The 13,655-nt window shown below is 48.4% G+C and overlaps 1 protein-coding gene across 3 annotated transcripts; it reads left to right on the top strand.

Annotated features, from left to right (window-relative positions):
• On the top strand, positions 1 to 13,655 carry LOC135234173 (RNA-binding protein 38-like). Of its 3 annotated transcripts, XR_010324026.1 has the most exons (5): positions 1 to 545; positions 3,379 to 3,502; positions 5,389 to 5,443; positions 10,218 to 10,337; positions 12,102 to 12,240. XR_010324026.1 is itself a non-coding variant. In XM_064298483.1 (4 exons), the coding sequence occupies exons 1-4, from the start codon at positions 336 to 338 to the stop codon at positions 12,409 to 12,411; spliced, it is 699 nt and encodes a 232-aa protein (XP_064154553.1). In that variant the 5' UTR covers positions 2 to 335; the 3' UTR covers positions 12,412 to 13,655. The 3 variants fall into 3 exon arrangements, 2 of the variants coding, with proteins under 2 accessions (XP_064154553.1, XP_064154552.1); XM_064298483.1 differs by lacking the exon at positions 10,218 to 10,337 and having other exon boundaries at positions 2 to 545; positions 12,102 to 13,655; XM_064298482.1 differs by lacking the exon at positions 10,218 to 10,337 and having other exon boundaries at positions 3 to 545; positions 3,379 to 3,517; positions 12,102 to 13,655.

Below are 13,655 nucleotides of genomic sequence, written 5' to 3'. Positions count from 1 at the left end.
TCCGGGAGCGTTTTTAGTCAGCAAGTCAAGGCACCTGCTTGAGCAGCAGAGGGGAAAAGAAGTTCTGTGTAGTGACTCCAAAGGACACGAGCGAGGCGGATACATTTCATGGAAATAAAGATCTACTGGCTAAGTGAAGAAAACTGAGAGCAGCTCGCCGGCTCACAAACAAATAGACTACCTCGTTTTGTTATTTTCCATAGTATTTTGTTTAAATGTTTAACAAATTGCGCGTTGGCTGCTCATGTTAGCTAGCGAGCTACTTTACCACCAGTAGCTGTACATGTTGGTTATTAAACGTTCGCTGTAGTTACCGGGTATTATTTAACTAGCTAATGCTTTTACATCAGTTTGTGAACGGAGCCCTGGAAGCTATGCATCCAACAATTCAAAAAGACACTACTTTTACAAAGATTTTCGTGGGCGGTTTGCCGTACCACACCAACGATGCCTCTCTCAGAAAATATTTCGAGGCGTTCGGGGAGATCGACGAGGCTGTGGTGATAACGGACAGACAGACTGGTAAATCCAGAGGATATGGCTTTGTAAGTAGCTACCTGTTTTGTGATGGAAATTCGCCATAATTAATTTTCTGTCACTCCGCTATAAAACTTAGTGCGCACTTGTGATTCTCGCGTGTCTGCCCCAAGGTCTTGTTTTGCCAACAGTTTCAGCACTGTAACGTTAGGCTACAGCCCATAGAAGAATGTCCATTGCTCAGTGAGCTAGTTGGGTTATCAAATTGGAATCTCAATCTAAAGCGTTCAGTTGAGGGACTGGATTGTTACCTTGTATTTTATATTGCAGTCGTTGAGGAATAAAACTGACCTTTAACAGCACACCTTTTAAATAGCAAGCTAATGTTATAACTGAATACATAACTGAATGTTACCTAAAATATGCGACTATTGTATAGAGATGGGAGTACTTGTCACTTGTGCATGTCATTCAGCCACTTGCTTAGACGACCTGGTCCAGTGAAATAAAGTCATTCTTTAGACACACACGTGATTAACTGTTTACGGTTGAGGCCACGATGGTTGAGGCTGACCGATCCCGGGCAATAACCTAATGTTTTGCGTAGTTGTCATGTCAACAATTTAAGAAGGCAAGCCTACGCTGTCCATTAAACAAAGATCTCGAATGGGAAAGTATTTGCTTGATAGTCAAGATACGAACTTCCAAGACTGAGTTGTTCCCTCACGTTTCCTTCCGGAAGGTGAGCTTTATTGTTCTAACGGTATGATGAGTATTGAAAGTTCCAGGTGCTACACTTGACGAAGTCCTTCGTCTCAGTTCTTTGTTTCAGTCATGTGTTATTGATAAAAATACACCCGCCCATGTATAGCCTATATATATATATATATATATATACACACTTAAAGAGCGTGTGTATCGTGTATTTACTGTTCAGATTCAGATGGTCTGAGAATTGTATATGGAAAACCAATCATTAAGGTGCTTGTTCCATATCAAGAACAACAATAATCAGTGGACAATAATGAACTTAAATGTAGTATGAACAATTATATTGGTCTAGTCATTTACTTTTCTGTTTGTTAGTCTAGTTATGAAGCTGACCTGTTGTTTATTGGGAAATGGCATGTTGAAGGCTAAGTTGATCATTTCTTTAATGCATGGAATTTATGCATATAGTGCAATGTCATTCTTGGCACCATGGTGCTTCAGTTACTCCTGTGCTAAACTCCTTTGACACCCACCACTCCCCTAGCTGAATACCACAGTTGGTCAAGTAGCCAATTATTTATTAATTTTAAAAATAATTTTAAATTGCTCAAAAATGGAGCCCACGAACAGTGAGCACTTCACCCTTCCTTTATATGGACATTTAAGCCACTTGGAAAGCAGTCTCATACAGAAAGGAACTGTAGGACTATTTCTTTGAAGTCTTTATGAAATGACTACTGCATTGAAATGAGTTTTATTTATTTGTTTATGTATTTATTTTTTAGATGGATGTCACATTAGGCATGGTGAACACATCGTTGCCACATACGCAGTGCAGTTGGAACTGTGAGATAAGATGGCAGTTTAGTTCACTTCCTTTTTTGTCAAAAGAGCGAGAGGGAGGGGAAGGGGGGGGAGAGAGAGGAACAGTCAGTGTGCCCCAGTCATTCATTTAGTCATTTCCATCATCAACATGACTGATGGAGAGAGTCATGTGTTTGGTCTGAAACATTGTTTTGTTTCACAGTGTACTCTGATACCATAGTTTCTTTCAGGCTCTCCAGGACGTAATTGACTCTACAAATTGGCTTGTAATGTTTGTAAGGAATGCACCCTTGATGTTTTTCCAACTTGTGCACCAATTCGTTTTGCTGAATTTATTAGTGTGACTTGTGACTGGTCTTAGAATATGCAGGAATGTGCTTTTTTTATTACAGCTGGATTTTGATCCTCACATATTCTCTGTAAACTGAAAATGCACTTCAATGTTTATGTGACAGAACTAATAGCCTGGAAGAAGCAATGCACGACAGTACTGGATTTACAAGTTCTACAAGCTCTGAGAATTGTTGTGGTTGGGTTTAAAATGTGGTGTCTGTTAGCACGCTGCTTGGAGGAGAGAGTCTCTGTCACCACTTAAGTTGATCATGTCGGCAGAAACTGAACTAAACGCACAGGCACACATACACACGTGTGAAACAGACACACACACACACACACACACACAGGCAACCCGGCTCAGTCGCGTATTCACAAAACAGTCACTGTTCCTTGAAATGAGGTCAGTGGTAGGGCCCCTCTGTCTTCAGCTTTCCCGTGTAAGAGCAGTCCTCCCGCGTGCTCTCTTTGTTCAGAGCCCGGGCGCACGCTCTGCGCTCGTCCCGCCTCTCAGGGCCACAGTTTAAATGGCGACATGAGCATACGGCCTTTCACCCACCGGTGCTTCTCCGTTTGTGCTGGAGTCAATTTGGGGAGAACCGAGAGCTTTCCTTGGATTTATTTTTTGATCTCTTCAATTGTTTCATCCTACCCTGTGACTGTAAATTCCCCCCTCTCAAAACCACACGTTCCGATCTCGAGAAACTTATGCTGTTTTCGTTGTGTTCAAAAGCGTTTGTTGTTAAGTTGTTTCTGGGGGGTGGGGGGGGGGAGGTGGCAGCAGCAGCAGCAGCAGCAGCAGCAGCAGCAGCTCAAACCCCTCTGTGATGAATAGGCAACTGCACAGGTTTGTCCTCTGTAATAGCCTCTGTAATTAATGCTGTAGGATTTGTATGTCGGGAAAAAGGGGTTCTATTAATTTTGGAATCCTAAGCCTCTGCTGGACTCCATCCGCAGGTTCAGAGGCGGTTCAGAGTTGGTGGGTGCAGCGGGATGTCCATACTAAAACTGTATGACTGATGTCCCTTTCAGGTGACCATGTCTGACCGGGGGGCTGCGGAGCGGGCATGCAAGGACCCTAACCCCATCATCGACGGCAGGAAGGCCAACGTCAACCTGGCGTACCTGGGAGCCAAGCCCCGCAGCCTGCAGACAGGTGAGCCGGAGAGAGGTGAGCAGAGCACCCCTTCACCGTTTACACGGGCACACGCACTTGCACGCATGCTTATATATAAACATTCACTGTCTGATTTGTGTGGAAATGCTTAAAGTATGGTCTTCCTTATGGGCTCACATGAAATATGCAGCTGCTTATAATAATCGCTCGTCCTATGAAATGAAATCATGCATCCTGTCAGTCTTCTAGAATGAACAGCAGAGACTGACGCTGCTTAAATCCATGCATGTTGCTAGCGTGGTGACCTTCACATTGCATGAGGCAAAACTTTAAAAGCATGGATAAATGCTTACTTTCAGAACCTCCCTAAGCATTTTCTACATCATTCCTTTCTTTGGTCTTACTTGAACATATTTGACTGATTATACTTTCAAGAGCTTCGTCGTCTTTCGTGATGTTTATGTTCATTACGCCATCATGATGGTTTCCTGTTTTGCTATCCAGAGGTGGTTCTTAACATTTTGAAGTGAAACCAAACTACTAGATGAATTGAGGATTCACTTTCTCTCATGATGTTATTTCTTAAAAATGTATGCCTAAGTGGGTGTATGTCTCCTGTACTCAGTGTATTACTGGGTAGCGCTAGCTGCTAGGCTGCACTAATCTACACCTCTGTTAAGCTTCGGTTAGAGACTGTTAAACAACAACAAGAGAGAATAAAACCACAAAAATGGGAAGCGTTGGTCGCCAAGGAAGCGCAGACGTGCTCTTTGAGATCGATGATTGGCAGAGCCAACTGGTATTTGTCACGCTGACACCGGAGACAGACCGACTCCATTCTGTTGGGGATTCGGACAGAAACCAAACTGGGTCGTGCTCACTCAGTGTTTGGGTTCGTTTTGCATTTGCATCATTTTTCTTTTTTCCCTGGTAAGCTAACTTTACTGGTTGCGTCAGTTGGGTACACCCCTCCGGGTGTTCCTCACAGTGCGGTTGTTCTCTACTGTAGGCAGTGTGTAAATGGGGTGTTATTGTGGGGCTGTGTGACGTCGTGCGTGAGCGTGAGTAGGTATGACTGTGTGTGTGTCTAAATGTGTGTGTCTGAGTAACATGTGCATGTTAGTGTGTAAAGCATGCACGTGCTGGCGTTCAGTCACGGTCTCCGGGCAGGTTTAGGTTGTGACTGGGGCAGGCTGGCTCGTGTGCTGTGTTCCAGGCCGTGTGCTGATGAGCCCTACTTCCTGTGTTTGACGTGCTGTGATTTAGCGAGGAGACCGAGCGCGTCGGTTCTCTCCCTGTCTCACGGCACTTCCGCATCGCCCGGGCGGCTACCACGCTCCAGACCCTGTCTGCACCCCGAGGCTCTTTCTGTCCTCTCTTTTCTATCTGTCACTCATCTTTAAATTCACCTCCTTCCTTTGGAGGTTTAATCCTTAAGACGGGACCCCTGAGCTTGTTTTTTTTTTTTGCCCCATACTTGTCTTTTAAATTTTGAATCACATTTTGAAAAGTGATTCCATTTCTGGGTTGTTCATTTTTCACCAGCTCTTTTCCTGCCTCCTGTGCTGGTCCTCATATCTTAGGGGCACTAGGGTGTTGCACAAGGGGCATGAGAGAGCGCGGGGTCTGAGGGTCGTTAAGCGCTTCTCTCTGTCACGCTCGCGCGTGTGCACGCCCAGCCCCCGCCTCGTGCTGTCTGACTCTCCGCTGGTGATTCATGTTAAACTCCCAGCGTAGTGAAGCGAGTTACATGCCCCTCTCTGAGTCGGTGGCTACTCTTTTACGCTGTGGAGTAAACAGCACAGCGGTTGGTGCATGTTGTCTGTGAAGGAGTGGGGGGGCTTGCTGTACTCTCTCTTTAGATGGTCTGGCCCTGTCCTCTTGTCTCCTCAGTAACATGCTCTCTCTCCTCTGTTCTGGCCTAGGTTTCTCTATCGGCATGCAGCAGATCCACCCGGCGCTGATCCAGAGGCAGTATGGGTAAGTTACAGGGGCGCCCTGCAGGTCATAACGCTGTGACTTTAATGAAGGCTCTAATTAACTGTGTCTGAGTGATCTCATCTCTCAGCTCCTGGGTGCTCTAATGCGCCTGTTGACTGGTGCCTCAGAAACTATGGCCACTTCTACCAAGCAACTTTTCCCTTTAAATATGAAGCTACATTTAATTGATATTGAATAAAAAAATAATACATTGGTATAGATATGATAGACCTGCAGCATTAAAAAAAATCTTTCATTGGTTTATTGAGAGGAGTGAGCACTGACTGTATCCAATAAACAAGAAAGCGCTCTTGGAAGCTGTTATTAGAATCCAGAAAAGATTTTTAAGTCTGTCAGAATTTAGATACAGCCGTTTGAATACATAAGCCTTCTGGTAAGAAACATGCCTCGGTGCCCTTGTATGACATGGCAGCTGCCTGCGTGGAAGTGGTGCAGAGATAATAATGGCTTATTAAAGCTGATTTATTAAGTTTGCGTGCTGGTGGCTGGAGCTCCTGTGGCAGGGTGAGGAGGGGAGTGTCCTCACTTCACCCTACAGCACATTCCCTTATCACCTGGTAACCAATCAAGATGGGCACTTCCATTTTTTAAGCCGCTCCCCTATTTGGAGGGTAACTTCTTGCTTAAATCTGGCATGTAGACTTTTTACATACAGCTGGGTCTGGACCCTTATTGACTGCGGGAATGTAACTCCAGGGTGCAGAAGTAGTACCTTTAAAAAGTTCCTCAGTCAGCAGCCCTCTGCCTGGACTGTGCTCAAGCATGTTTTCTTATGCTGGTGGCAGTGTTGACACTGGGAGCCCATTTTGAGGCATTTCTATTTTTAGTCTGTCTTCTCATGCCCTGGCCCTCTCTACCGCTTCATTGGCTCGGTGAGAAGGCCCCTCCTGGCCCATGTGTTGGTCTAGGTTGACCTGTCTTTCAAGGGGTTGAGAAGAGGCTGGGCCACCCATTGGTTGGATTGAGTTCTTCAGACAGGGTAGTGAGGGAGTGGATCAGGCTGTTGTAAAAAAAAAAAAAACACGTCAGCCCTATGGTTGGATCGTACCCAGCCCCCTGGGTTGCCCCTGCATCGCGCCACTCCGTCCACGGCAGGGATGGTCGCGCCAGTGTGGAGCTGCCAGCCAGACGCCCCCCCCATTCCCCCTGTGACCCCTGGCCTCCCTCAAGCAGTCGAGCATGACCTCATCTCTGCTGCTGTCTACTTCTGCAGATCCATTCCCAAGGGTGGGGGTCTCCTCCCTGCAGGTGTTCAGTGATGCACTTCAGAACTCAGTACTCAGTTGTACTCAGGTGTGGCTCCTGTTTGTATGAAGTGGATAATAGCTGGTAGCTGAGTTTGTTTGGCACTGTGATGCTTCAGATTAAATTAGCATCGACTGTGAGGCTAGCGACGCTCAGGGGTGTCATTGTGTTTCAGTTTCTGTCCATGTTTCTGTCCAAGGCCATGTTTGTTCTCAGGTCTGGTTGTGGCTGAGGGGACGCAGACCCCATTTTGGCTCAATGGCGATTAAATTTTAAACCGTTTCTCTTTAATTATTGATCTGAAATGGCTTTTAGGGAATTGAGCAAACCCTAGCCCAAAGGGCTCATGAATGAGTGATGAATTGACAGCGTCCTGTAATATGAAATCCGCAGTCCCGGGCTGGACTTGGATGTGTGAGGCCCTCTTTGGGCCCGCGGGAGCCGAACGGGGCCCGGCCCGAACAGCTGACTCTGGCCCCTTTCTGTGAGAGGGATGATGACTCCCAGTTTGCAGTTGGGATGAAGAGTTGTCCTGGATATGAAATCTTTGAGGGGGAGGGGGAGGGTGTTGTACTTGCACAGCTGTCAGTTGTGCTGTGCCCTTGGCCCTGCCTGATTCTGTGTGTGTTTGCCTGTTTTTCCTCCCATTAGAGCTAAATGGGATCTTTTGTTTCCCTCTTTGAGCATAATGCTCTTGGTTAAGCATTTGAGGAAACTGTGTTTGGGTGTTTGAGTCTGCACAAGGCCTGCAGTCAGAGGCTGAGAAGCTCCCAGTGTTATTAGTGCCTCGGCTGTGTTAGCGGAGCTTCGGTTCCCCCCCCTAAGCAAACCTGTCACTCAAGCGTGCGGTCAGACCCCATCCAAGCTTTACTCCATGCGCACACACTGCTCTGTATCTACAGCACTGCTGTGAAAGACCTCTGAAATAGATTTGTTTCTCATTTAATGAATTTGTTCATTGATAGGTTAACTATCAGTTACTATGGCTGCATATGTGGTCTAATTCCAGCAATTCAGGTTAAGTAGCTCCCTCAAGGAAACAATAGTGACATTCCTACCCTGGAATCAAAGCTCTTATCCTTATCGGGTGACGTGCCGGGTTAGCCAGAGCCCTGCTGATTGAGACGCTTCCCTGCTTCTGTTTGGCTGGTAGCTGTGGCGCTGTGGCGCGGCGCGGCGCAGGCGGCAGGTGTTTTTCAGAGACGTACGCTCCCTGTAGCCCGAGGGCCAGACCTGTCCAACAGGATCTGCGGCGTCGGTTGAGGGCTCAGCCCGTCACGCACAGCTGTGCAAATCCTGGTGGCCTCGCCGTTACTTCAGGCCGGCCGGGCGTGTGGGCGGGGGCCGGCCTCGCTCGGCCAAACCGGCTCGCGTAACGACAAATTCCATTTGGTTGATTCGTCAGGAGGCCCCTTTGTCTGAGCAAGCGGCGGCGCGTGTGGAGCGCGCTCAGACGGTGCGCAGGTGCTCTACGCGCGCTTCCTCAGGAACAGGACGACATTGTTCCTTCCTAACCGACACGTTCGGCGCTGCAGAGCGGACGTTCTGCTTTTTCCGCGGGCCTCCGTCCTCTCATCGCGCACTGGCTGTGCGATGGCTCCGGTCTTGTGTTTAGGCTGCGTAATCCAGTCCTCCGCTTTTTCAATAGCTGCTGCATTTCTCAGTGAAAACCTACTGCTACACAGAGGCTGTGACGTCCCCCGGAGGTGTGCGTCAGTCCTGCGGAGATGGCCCTTGTCCGACGGGGCAGTGGGTCAGTTTTGGGCTGGAGGGGGGGAGGGGGGCGGGCGGCCAGGTCGGGGCAAGGAGCCTGGCACAGCTCCGGGCACCGGGCCCTTGCGTCGGCAGGATGTTGCGGCACCATCTGCTAACTGCCAGGGCAGGCGCACAGGCACAGAGAAGTGAGATTTGGAGAAGGGGGGTGAGAGAGACAGTGGCGAAGGCTTTGTACATTTCCTGTTCAAACAAAGCAGCTTAAACTATGGACAGGATTAGATCCAGAGAGGCTGGAAGTGTCTCTCTGAGCAGTGGGGGAGGGGGTGTCTGACAGTGCAGACTGTTGCTGAATTAACATAGTCAGGGATCAGGCTAGTGTAGGGCCAGGGCTGGGTTTGGCCTTCTGTCTTTGCCTTCCTCTTCAGTTAGAAAGTAAGTTGTGAAATGTTCACATCTCACTCCCGTAGGCCCCCCCGGTACTTTGACTCTATTTTTGCAGTATTTTGATAGTGAGCGTTTCATGGCATGTTCCCTTTTCTGTGGGCACGAGCTGCCTGCTGGGCTGGTGGCTCCCTCCCAGAACATGTTGAAACCTTTTTCTACCACTTGAGGCCATTTGACAGCTGTAGAGGATTTCCCAGAATGCCGTGCTTTATCAGTGCTGCCAGGCCCCTGTGCCTTCGATGCAGCGTCGGGGCGACTGCTCATCAGATAAACTCTCTGGCCTCTCAGCCCGTTTGTGCTGCTGCCATCGTGTGCCTCAGACAGACCGACCAATGAGCCGTCCCCGAGCACTGCAGTATGATGCCTGAGTGTTAAGGTTGGTCAGGTGTGTTTAGTGTGGTAATGGGTAAAGCAGGGGGGTGTTGTCAGATGTTCAGTGCATCAAGCTCAGATGTGTTCAGGGTGGTGATGCAAATATGGACAAAAAAGCAGAAACGGAAAAACCAAAAAAAAAACTGGCAAAAAAAGAAACCTTGCAAAACAATTGCTCCCACCACAGAAACTTTCTTTTTTTTGGCTGGTGTAATATTTTTAGTTATTTCCCAGCTTACTGGTAGATCATAGTTGTTTCCCTTTCAGTGTCAGTCAGTAGGCTACCCGCATGATTTTGGGAATTTTGGGGATTTGTTTTTGCCTTGCTGTGGCCCTGTGTTTACAATCAAAGAAGTCTCCTCCGCCATCTTCACTTAATGTAGCTAGCTGGATAGTGTATTGGAGGTGGTGTGCACGCATCAGGTTCAGTGTTTGAATAGGTTTGCTCTATTGTAGGCCTAAAGCATGATGCTGCTCCTCTGAGTGTGAACACAGCTGGGTCTGATTTCCTAGTGTTTGTAGCTGAGCATTGCTGAGGCTAATTTCTGGCCAGTTCTCCATCTGGATCCATGGATCACCTCTCACTGGTGAGGCCAGCAGAGAGGAAGGCCTGAGCAGCGGTCAGTGCTGGCCACGCCCTGGCCTACGGCACCAGCCAACCAGACCCAAGAGGAGGCGTGCATGGCTGCCTCGTCCTTCCCTCGGCGATGTTAACATGTGCCACGGCTTTCACAGCCACAGTTTCCATTCTCCCTGGCTTTCAGCATTCATTCGTTTTACAGCGTTTCTTCCAGCTGCTAAATAGACCTGGACCTTACTGAGCTGGCTGTTTTACCCCAGCAATTTGCACAGAGATGTGAAGTCTGAAGACCTTCACGGTCAGAGAGCAGGTCAGGGCGTTTGCTGCAGCCACCATCAGGCCCCGCCCCTTTTCATGTGTACTGCTGTGTGTGTCTCTGTCTGTGTGCTGCCCCAGCGAAGCTGCGCGCTAGGCGTCGCGGGGGGGCCCCGTGCTCTCGGCTGAAGGGACCCCGGCTCCTCTCGGCCAGACGCAGAGCTCCCAGGCTGAAGGGCCGACGGCGTACCAGCCTCCGAGGTGCCGGCCGGGGACAGGGGCTCTCAGAGTGGCTGTGTGGGGGTTGCTGTGCAGTGGTTTGGATTGGTTTGGAGTGTGTGGGGGGAGGGGGGGGAGCTGAAGTGCAGTGTGTGTGTGTGTGTGTGTGTGTGTGTGTGTGTGAACGTACGTGAGCTCTGCTCTGAAATGGCTATGGAATTTTTTTTTTTTTTGTTATGCTGGGAAGCAGATCTTCCCCTATTTATAGCATGGCTTTGGCTTGAAGTGGTGGTGATAATCACGGTTTGAAGTGTGATCACTTGGGGTAGTTGGGGGGAGGGGCCTCTTCTTCTGCAGTGCACAGCTGTACTGTGACATCACTGATGTGCCTTGTGATTGGCTCTCAGGCACCACCTGACTCAGAGCTGATTTGGTTTGAAGCACCAGACTCTGATCTCTGTATTAACCTACACTGCAAAAAGGTTGTCTTAACAAGTGTTTACCTCTTGTATCTATCTCTTTTAATGAGACTTAAAATCTTGTTTTTTGTATTCTCTCAAGTAAAAAATATTAGCTTGTCAAGAAAAAATGGACTTATAACAAGTGAAATTGTCTTAACCCATTGGCAAATCTTGAAATGAGAAACTCACTTCATTGGCAATATTTTTGTCATGGAAAAGTAATATAAATAAGATTATAAGTCTAATTAAATGACTTGCTAAGACTGACTTGTTTTATTGGTTTTTGCAGTGTACACTATAGTAATCTAGAGATCAGCAGAGGAGAGGTTGTCAGTTTTTGGTTTTGTTTATTTTTCCCATGGCGAGGATAACCGAGGTGTCTGAAAGGTTTCCCCCCTGCGATACGGCCCCAAGTGAGATGAAACGTTCGCATGGCACATGCGCCTAAGATGCTTTATCTTAAGCGTCGACGTGTCACGGAAGTAGAATTTTTTTGAGACCGGCCGTGCCTGCAAATTAGCAGTGAGTCATGCAAATTGACCATCGACACTTCGTGTAAAAAAAACGAGAACTGAAATTGGTTAGGACTTGCGAAACAGCAGTGCAGTTGTGATTGGGAGCTGGCGTCTGTGGTCTGCTCTGCCGCGGTCCTGTAACGGTCCTCCCTCTCCGTCTGGGCCTCGCGCTTAGAGACGGCTGAAGAGACCCCCGCGGCCTGCCCTCTGCTCTGAGCCTGAGCCTCTTCCTCCGTTCACTCAGTCACACAGCTCCTCTCCCGCTGTCCACATCCCCCGGCCGCTGGATGCCTCTGCTTTCAACATTAGGCCAGTTCATCTGGCGCCGAGTTCTCTGAGAACGCAGAGGCTCTGAAACGGTCTTCACCTCGACCGCCCAACGGGTTCGACTGCCTCTCATTACCCTGTAAGACGGAAACAGTTTCTACTCAACGAGCAGCAACTTACTGCTGTTTATGAACCCGGTGTAAAGGGTGCCTCGCTTGAGGAAACAAATGTAACTTTTCACTCCACATTTATTTATAATTATTATTGTAATTGTGTGATAATTTGAACCCAGTGTCGCTTAGGCTACATTTTGGTAATACAAAATGTGCACGAAATGCACGGCAATGTAAATTTTCTTTTAAACACCAAACCTCTTCCCTCGATAATCATTCTGTGTTGTTAGCTAAAAGGACGGTCATTGTTGGCTTTGTGATAAAGGTTAAAATGGAATGAAAGGGCTGCAGTGTAATCCTGTTGCTCTAGGTGTGTGTTCCCGGACTGATGGCTCTGTCTCTGTGTGTGTGTGTGTGTGTGTGTGTGTGTGTGTGTGTGTGTGCACGCAGGCTGGCTCAGCAGTACGTGTATCCCCAGACCATCGTGCAGCCCAGCCTGCTGATGCCGTCCCAGCTGTCCTCCATCAGCTCCCCATACCTGGACTACAGCGCCGCCTACGCCCAGTACGCCTCGTCCGCCTTCGAGCAGTACCCCTACGCCGCCTCCCCGGGCTTCCTGGGGTACAGCTACGCCCCAAGCTCCTCTGCTCAGGCCCCCGGCCCCGCCCCGCTGCAGCAGGCCCTCCCCACCGCAGCTGCCCCGCCCACCGCCTTCATTCAGTACCCCCCCCAGCAGGTGCAGCCTGACCGCATGCAGTGAGGGCCACGCTACGGATGGGGGCATGCGCGCGGTGGGTTGGGGGTTGGGGGCGGGGCCAGGCAGAGCCACAAGCGGACGTAGGTGGAGTTGGACAAGCAGTGACAATTGCACTATGACATCAGGATGAGAATCTGTTACTGAGGAGACTGTGATCACACCAAAGGGCTTCCCCAGAAACATTCTTTCATGTTCTTTAGTTCGTTGCTATTATTATTATTATTAATATTATTATTGTTATTATTATCATTAATGTTATAATAATAATCATTGTGTAAATGGTGACCTCACCCATGTCAGTTGCCAAATGCAGCCGCGCGCTGAGCTGCGGAAGGGGCAGTGGGGGCGCTCTGAGAACAGCGGCCCCCACCGCGGGAGGAGGGGCTAGGGCTCTGCTGCCTGGTTACAGGGATGAGTGGCGGCTTTCTCTGCAGCTGCAGCGCGAGCTCCCGAACTGCTCGGGGCCAAAACAGCGTCCCGGCGCACCTCCACGATTCCCCGCCCCCCCCACCCGCCCCGCCACCTTCCCCGCCCCGCCCGGGACGCTCGCCGCGCAGCGAGCCGTCCTCTGAGGGAAGCGCGGGCGATCACCACGTCAGGAACACGAGGCCTTACGAACTGCTACTTCACCTCCAGTTTTACATCCCCCTCACTGTGAATGTCCATGGCCATTTTTTGATACAGGATCCTTTAAAAAATTTCTACAATTTTTGAGGCTGTTCACCTCTTATTCTTAGTAAATTATTGTAGGTGGATGTAGATAATCACAGCTGATTAATATGCAATTATGCTGGGGGCAGTAAGTGGTAAGGGTAAAAATGTATAAGGTAGTTGACACTGTAATATGTATGTATTTTATATAACTGTTAATCTAAGATAATCATGCCAATGTTGCTTTTTAAAACGACATATATGTATACCATTTTAGGAAATTGCTGCAATTGAGGTAAATTACAATATTTATGTTGAAAATATTTAAAGAAATGCATAAGTTGCAAACTTGCTCTGGATATTTTGTAGTTTTATTTAAAGTTTTGTCCGCAGGAAATCGATCGAAACTCCTCTGTATCTGGAACGTGCCGCTCCTTGGCTGACTCCACACACAATGGCGCGTTTCTGAAGAATTTCTCTGTCACAGCCTCGGCCTGCTGACACGGCAGTTTTTGGAGCATTTCAGTACCATGTTATTTATGTACAATGAATCCATACAAAAAAAGAATAGGAAAATAAAGGATTTGTAAATACAA

This window comes from Anguilla rostrata, chromosome 11 (genome assembly GCF_018555375.3).
Source record: "Anguilla rostrata isolate EN2019 chromosome 11, ASM1855537v3, whole genome shotgun sequence".
NCBI lineage: Eukaryota > Metazoa > Chordata > Actinopteri > Anguilliformes > Anguillidae > Anguilla > Anguilla rostrata.
Note: the sequence above shows the minus strand (reverse complement) of the source record. Positions and strands in the feature narration are given on the sequence as shown.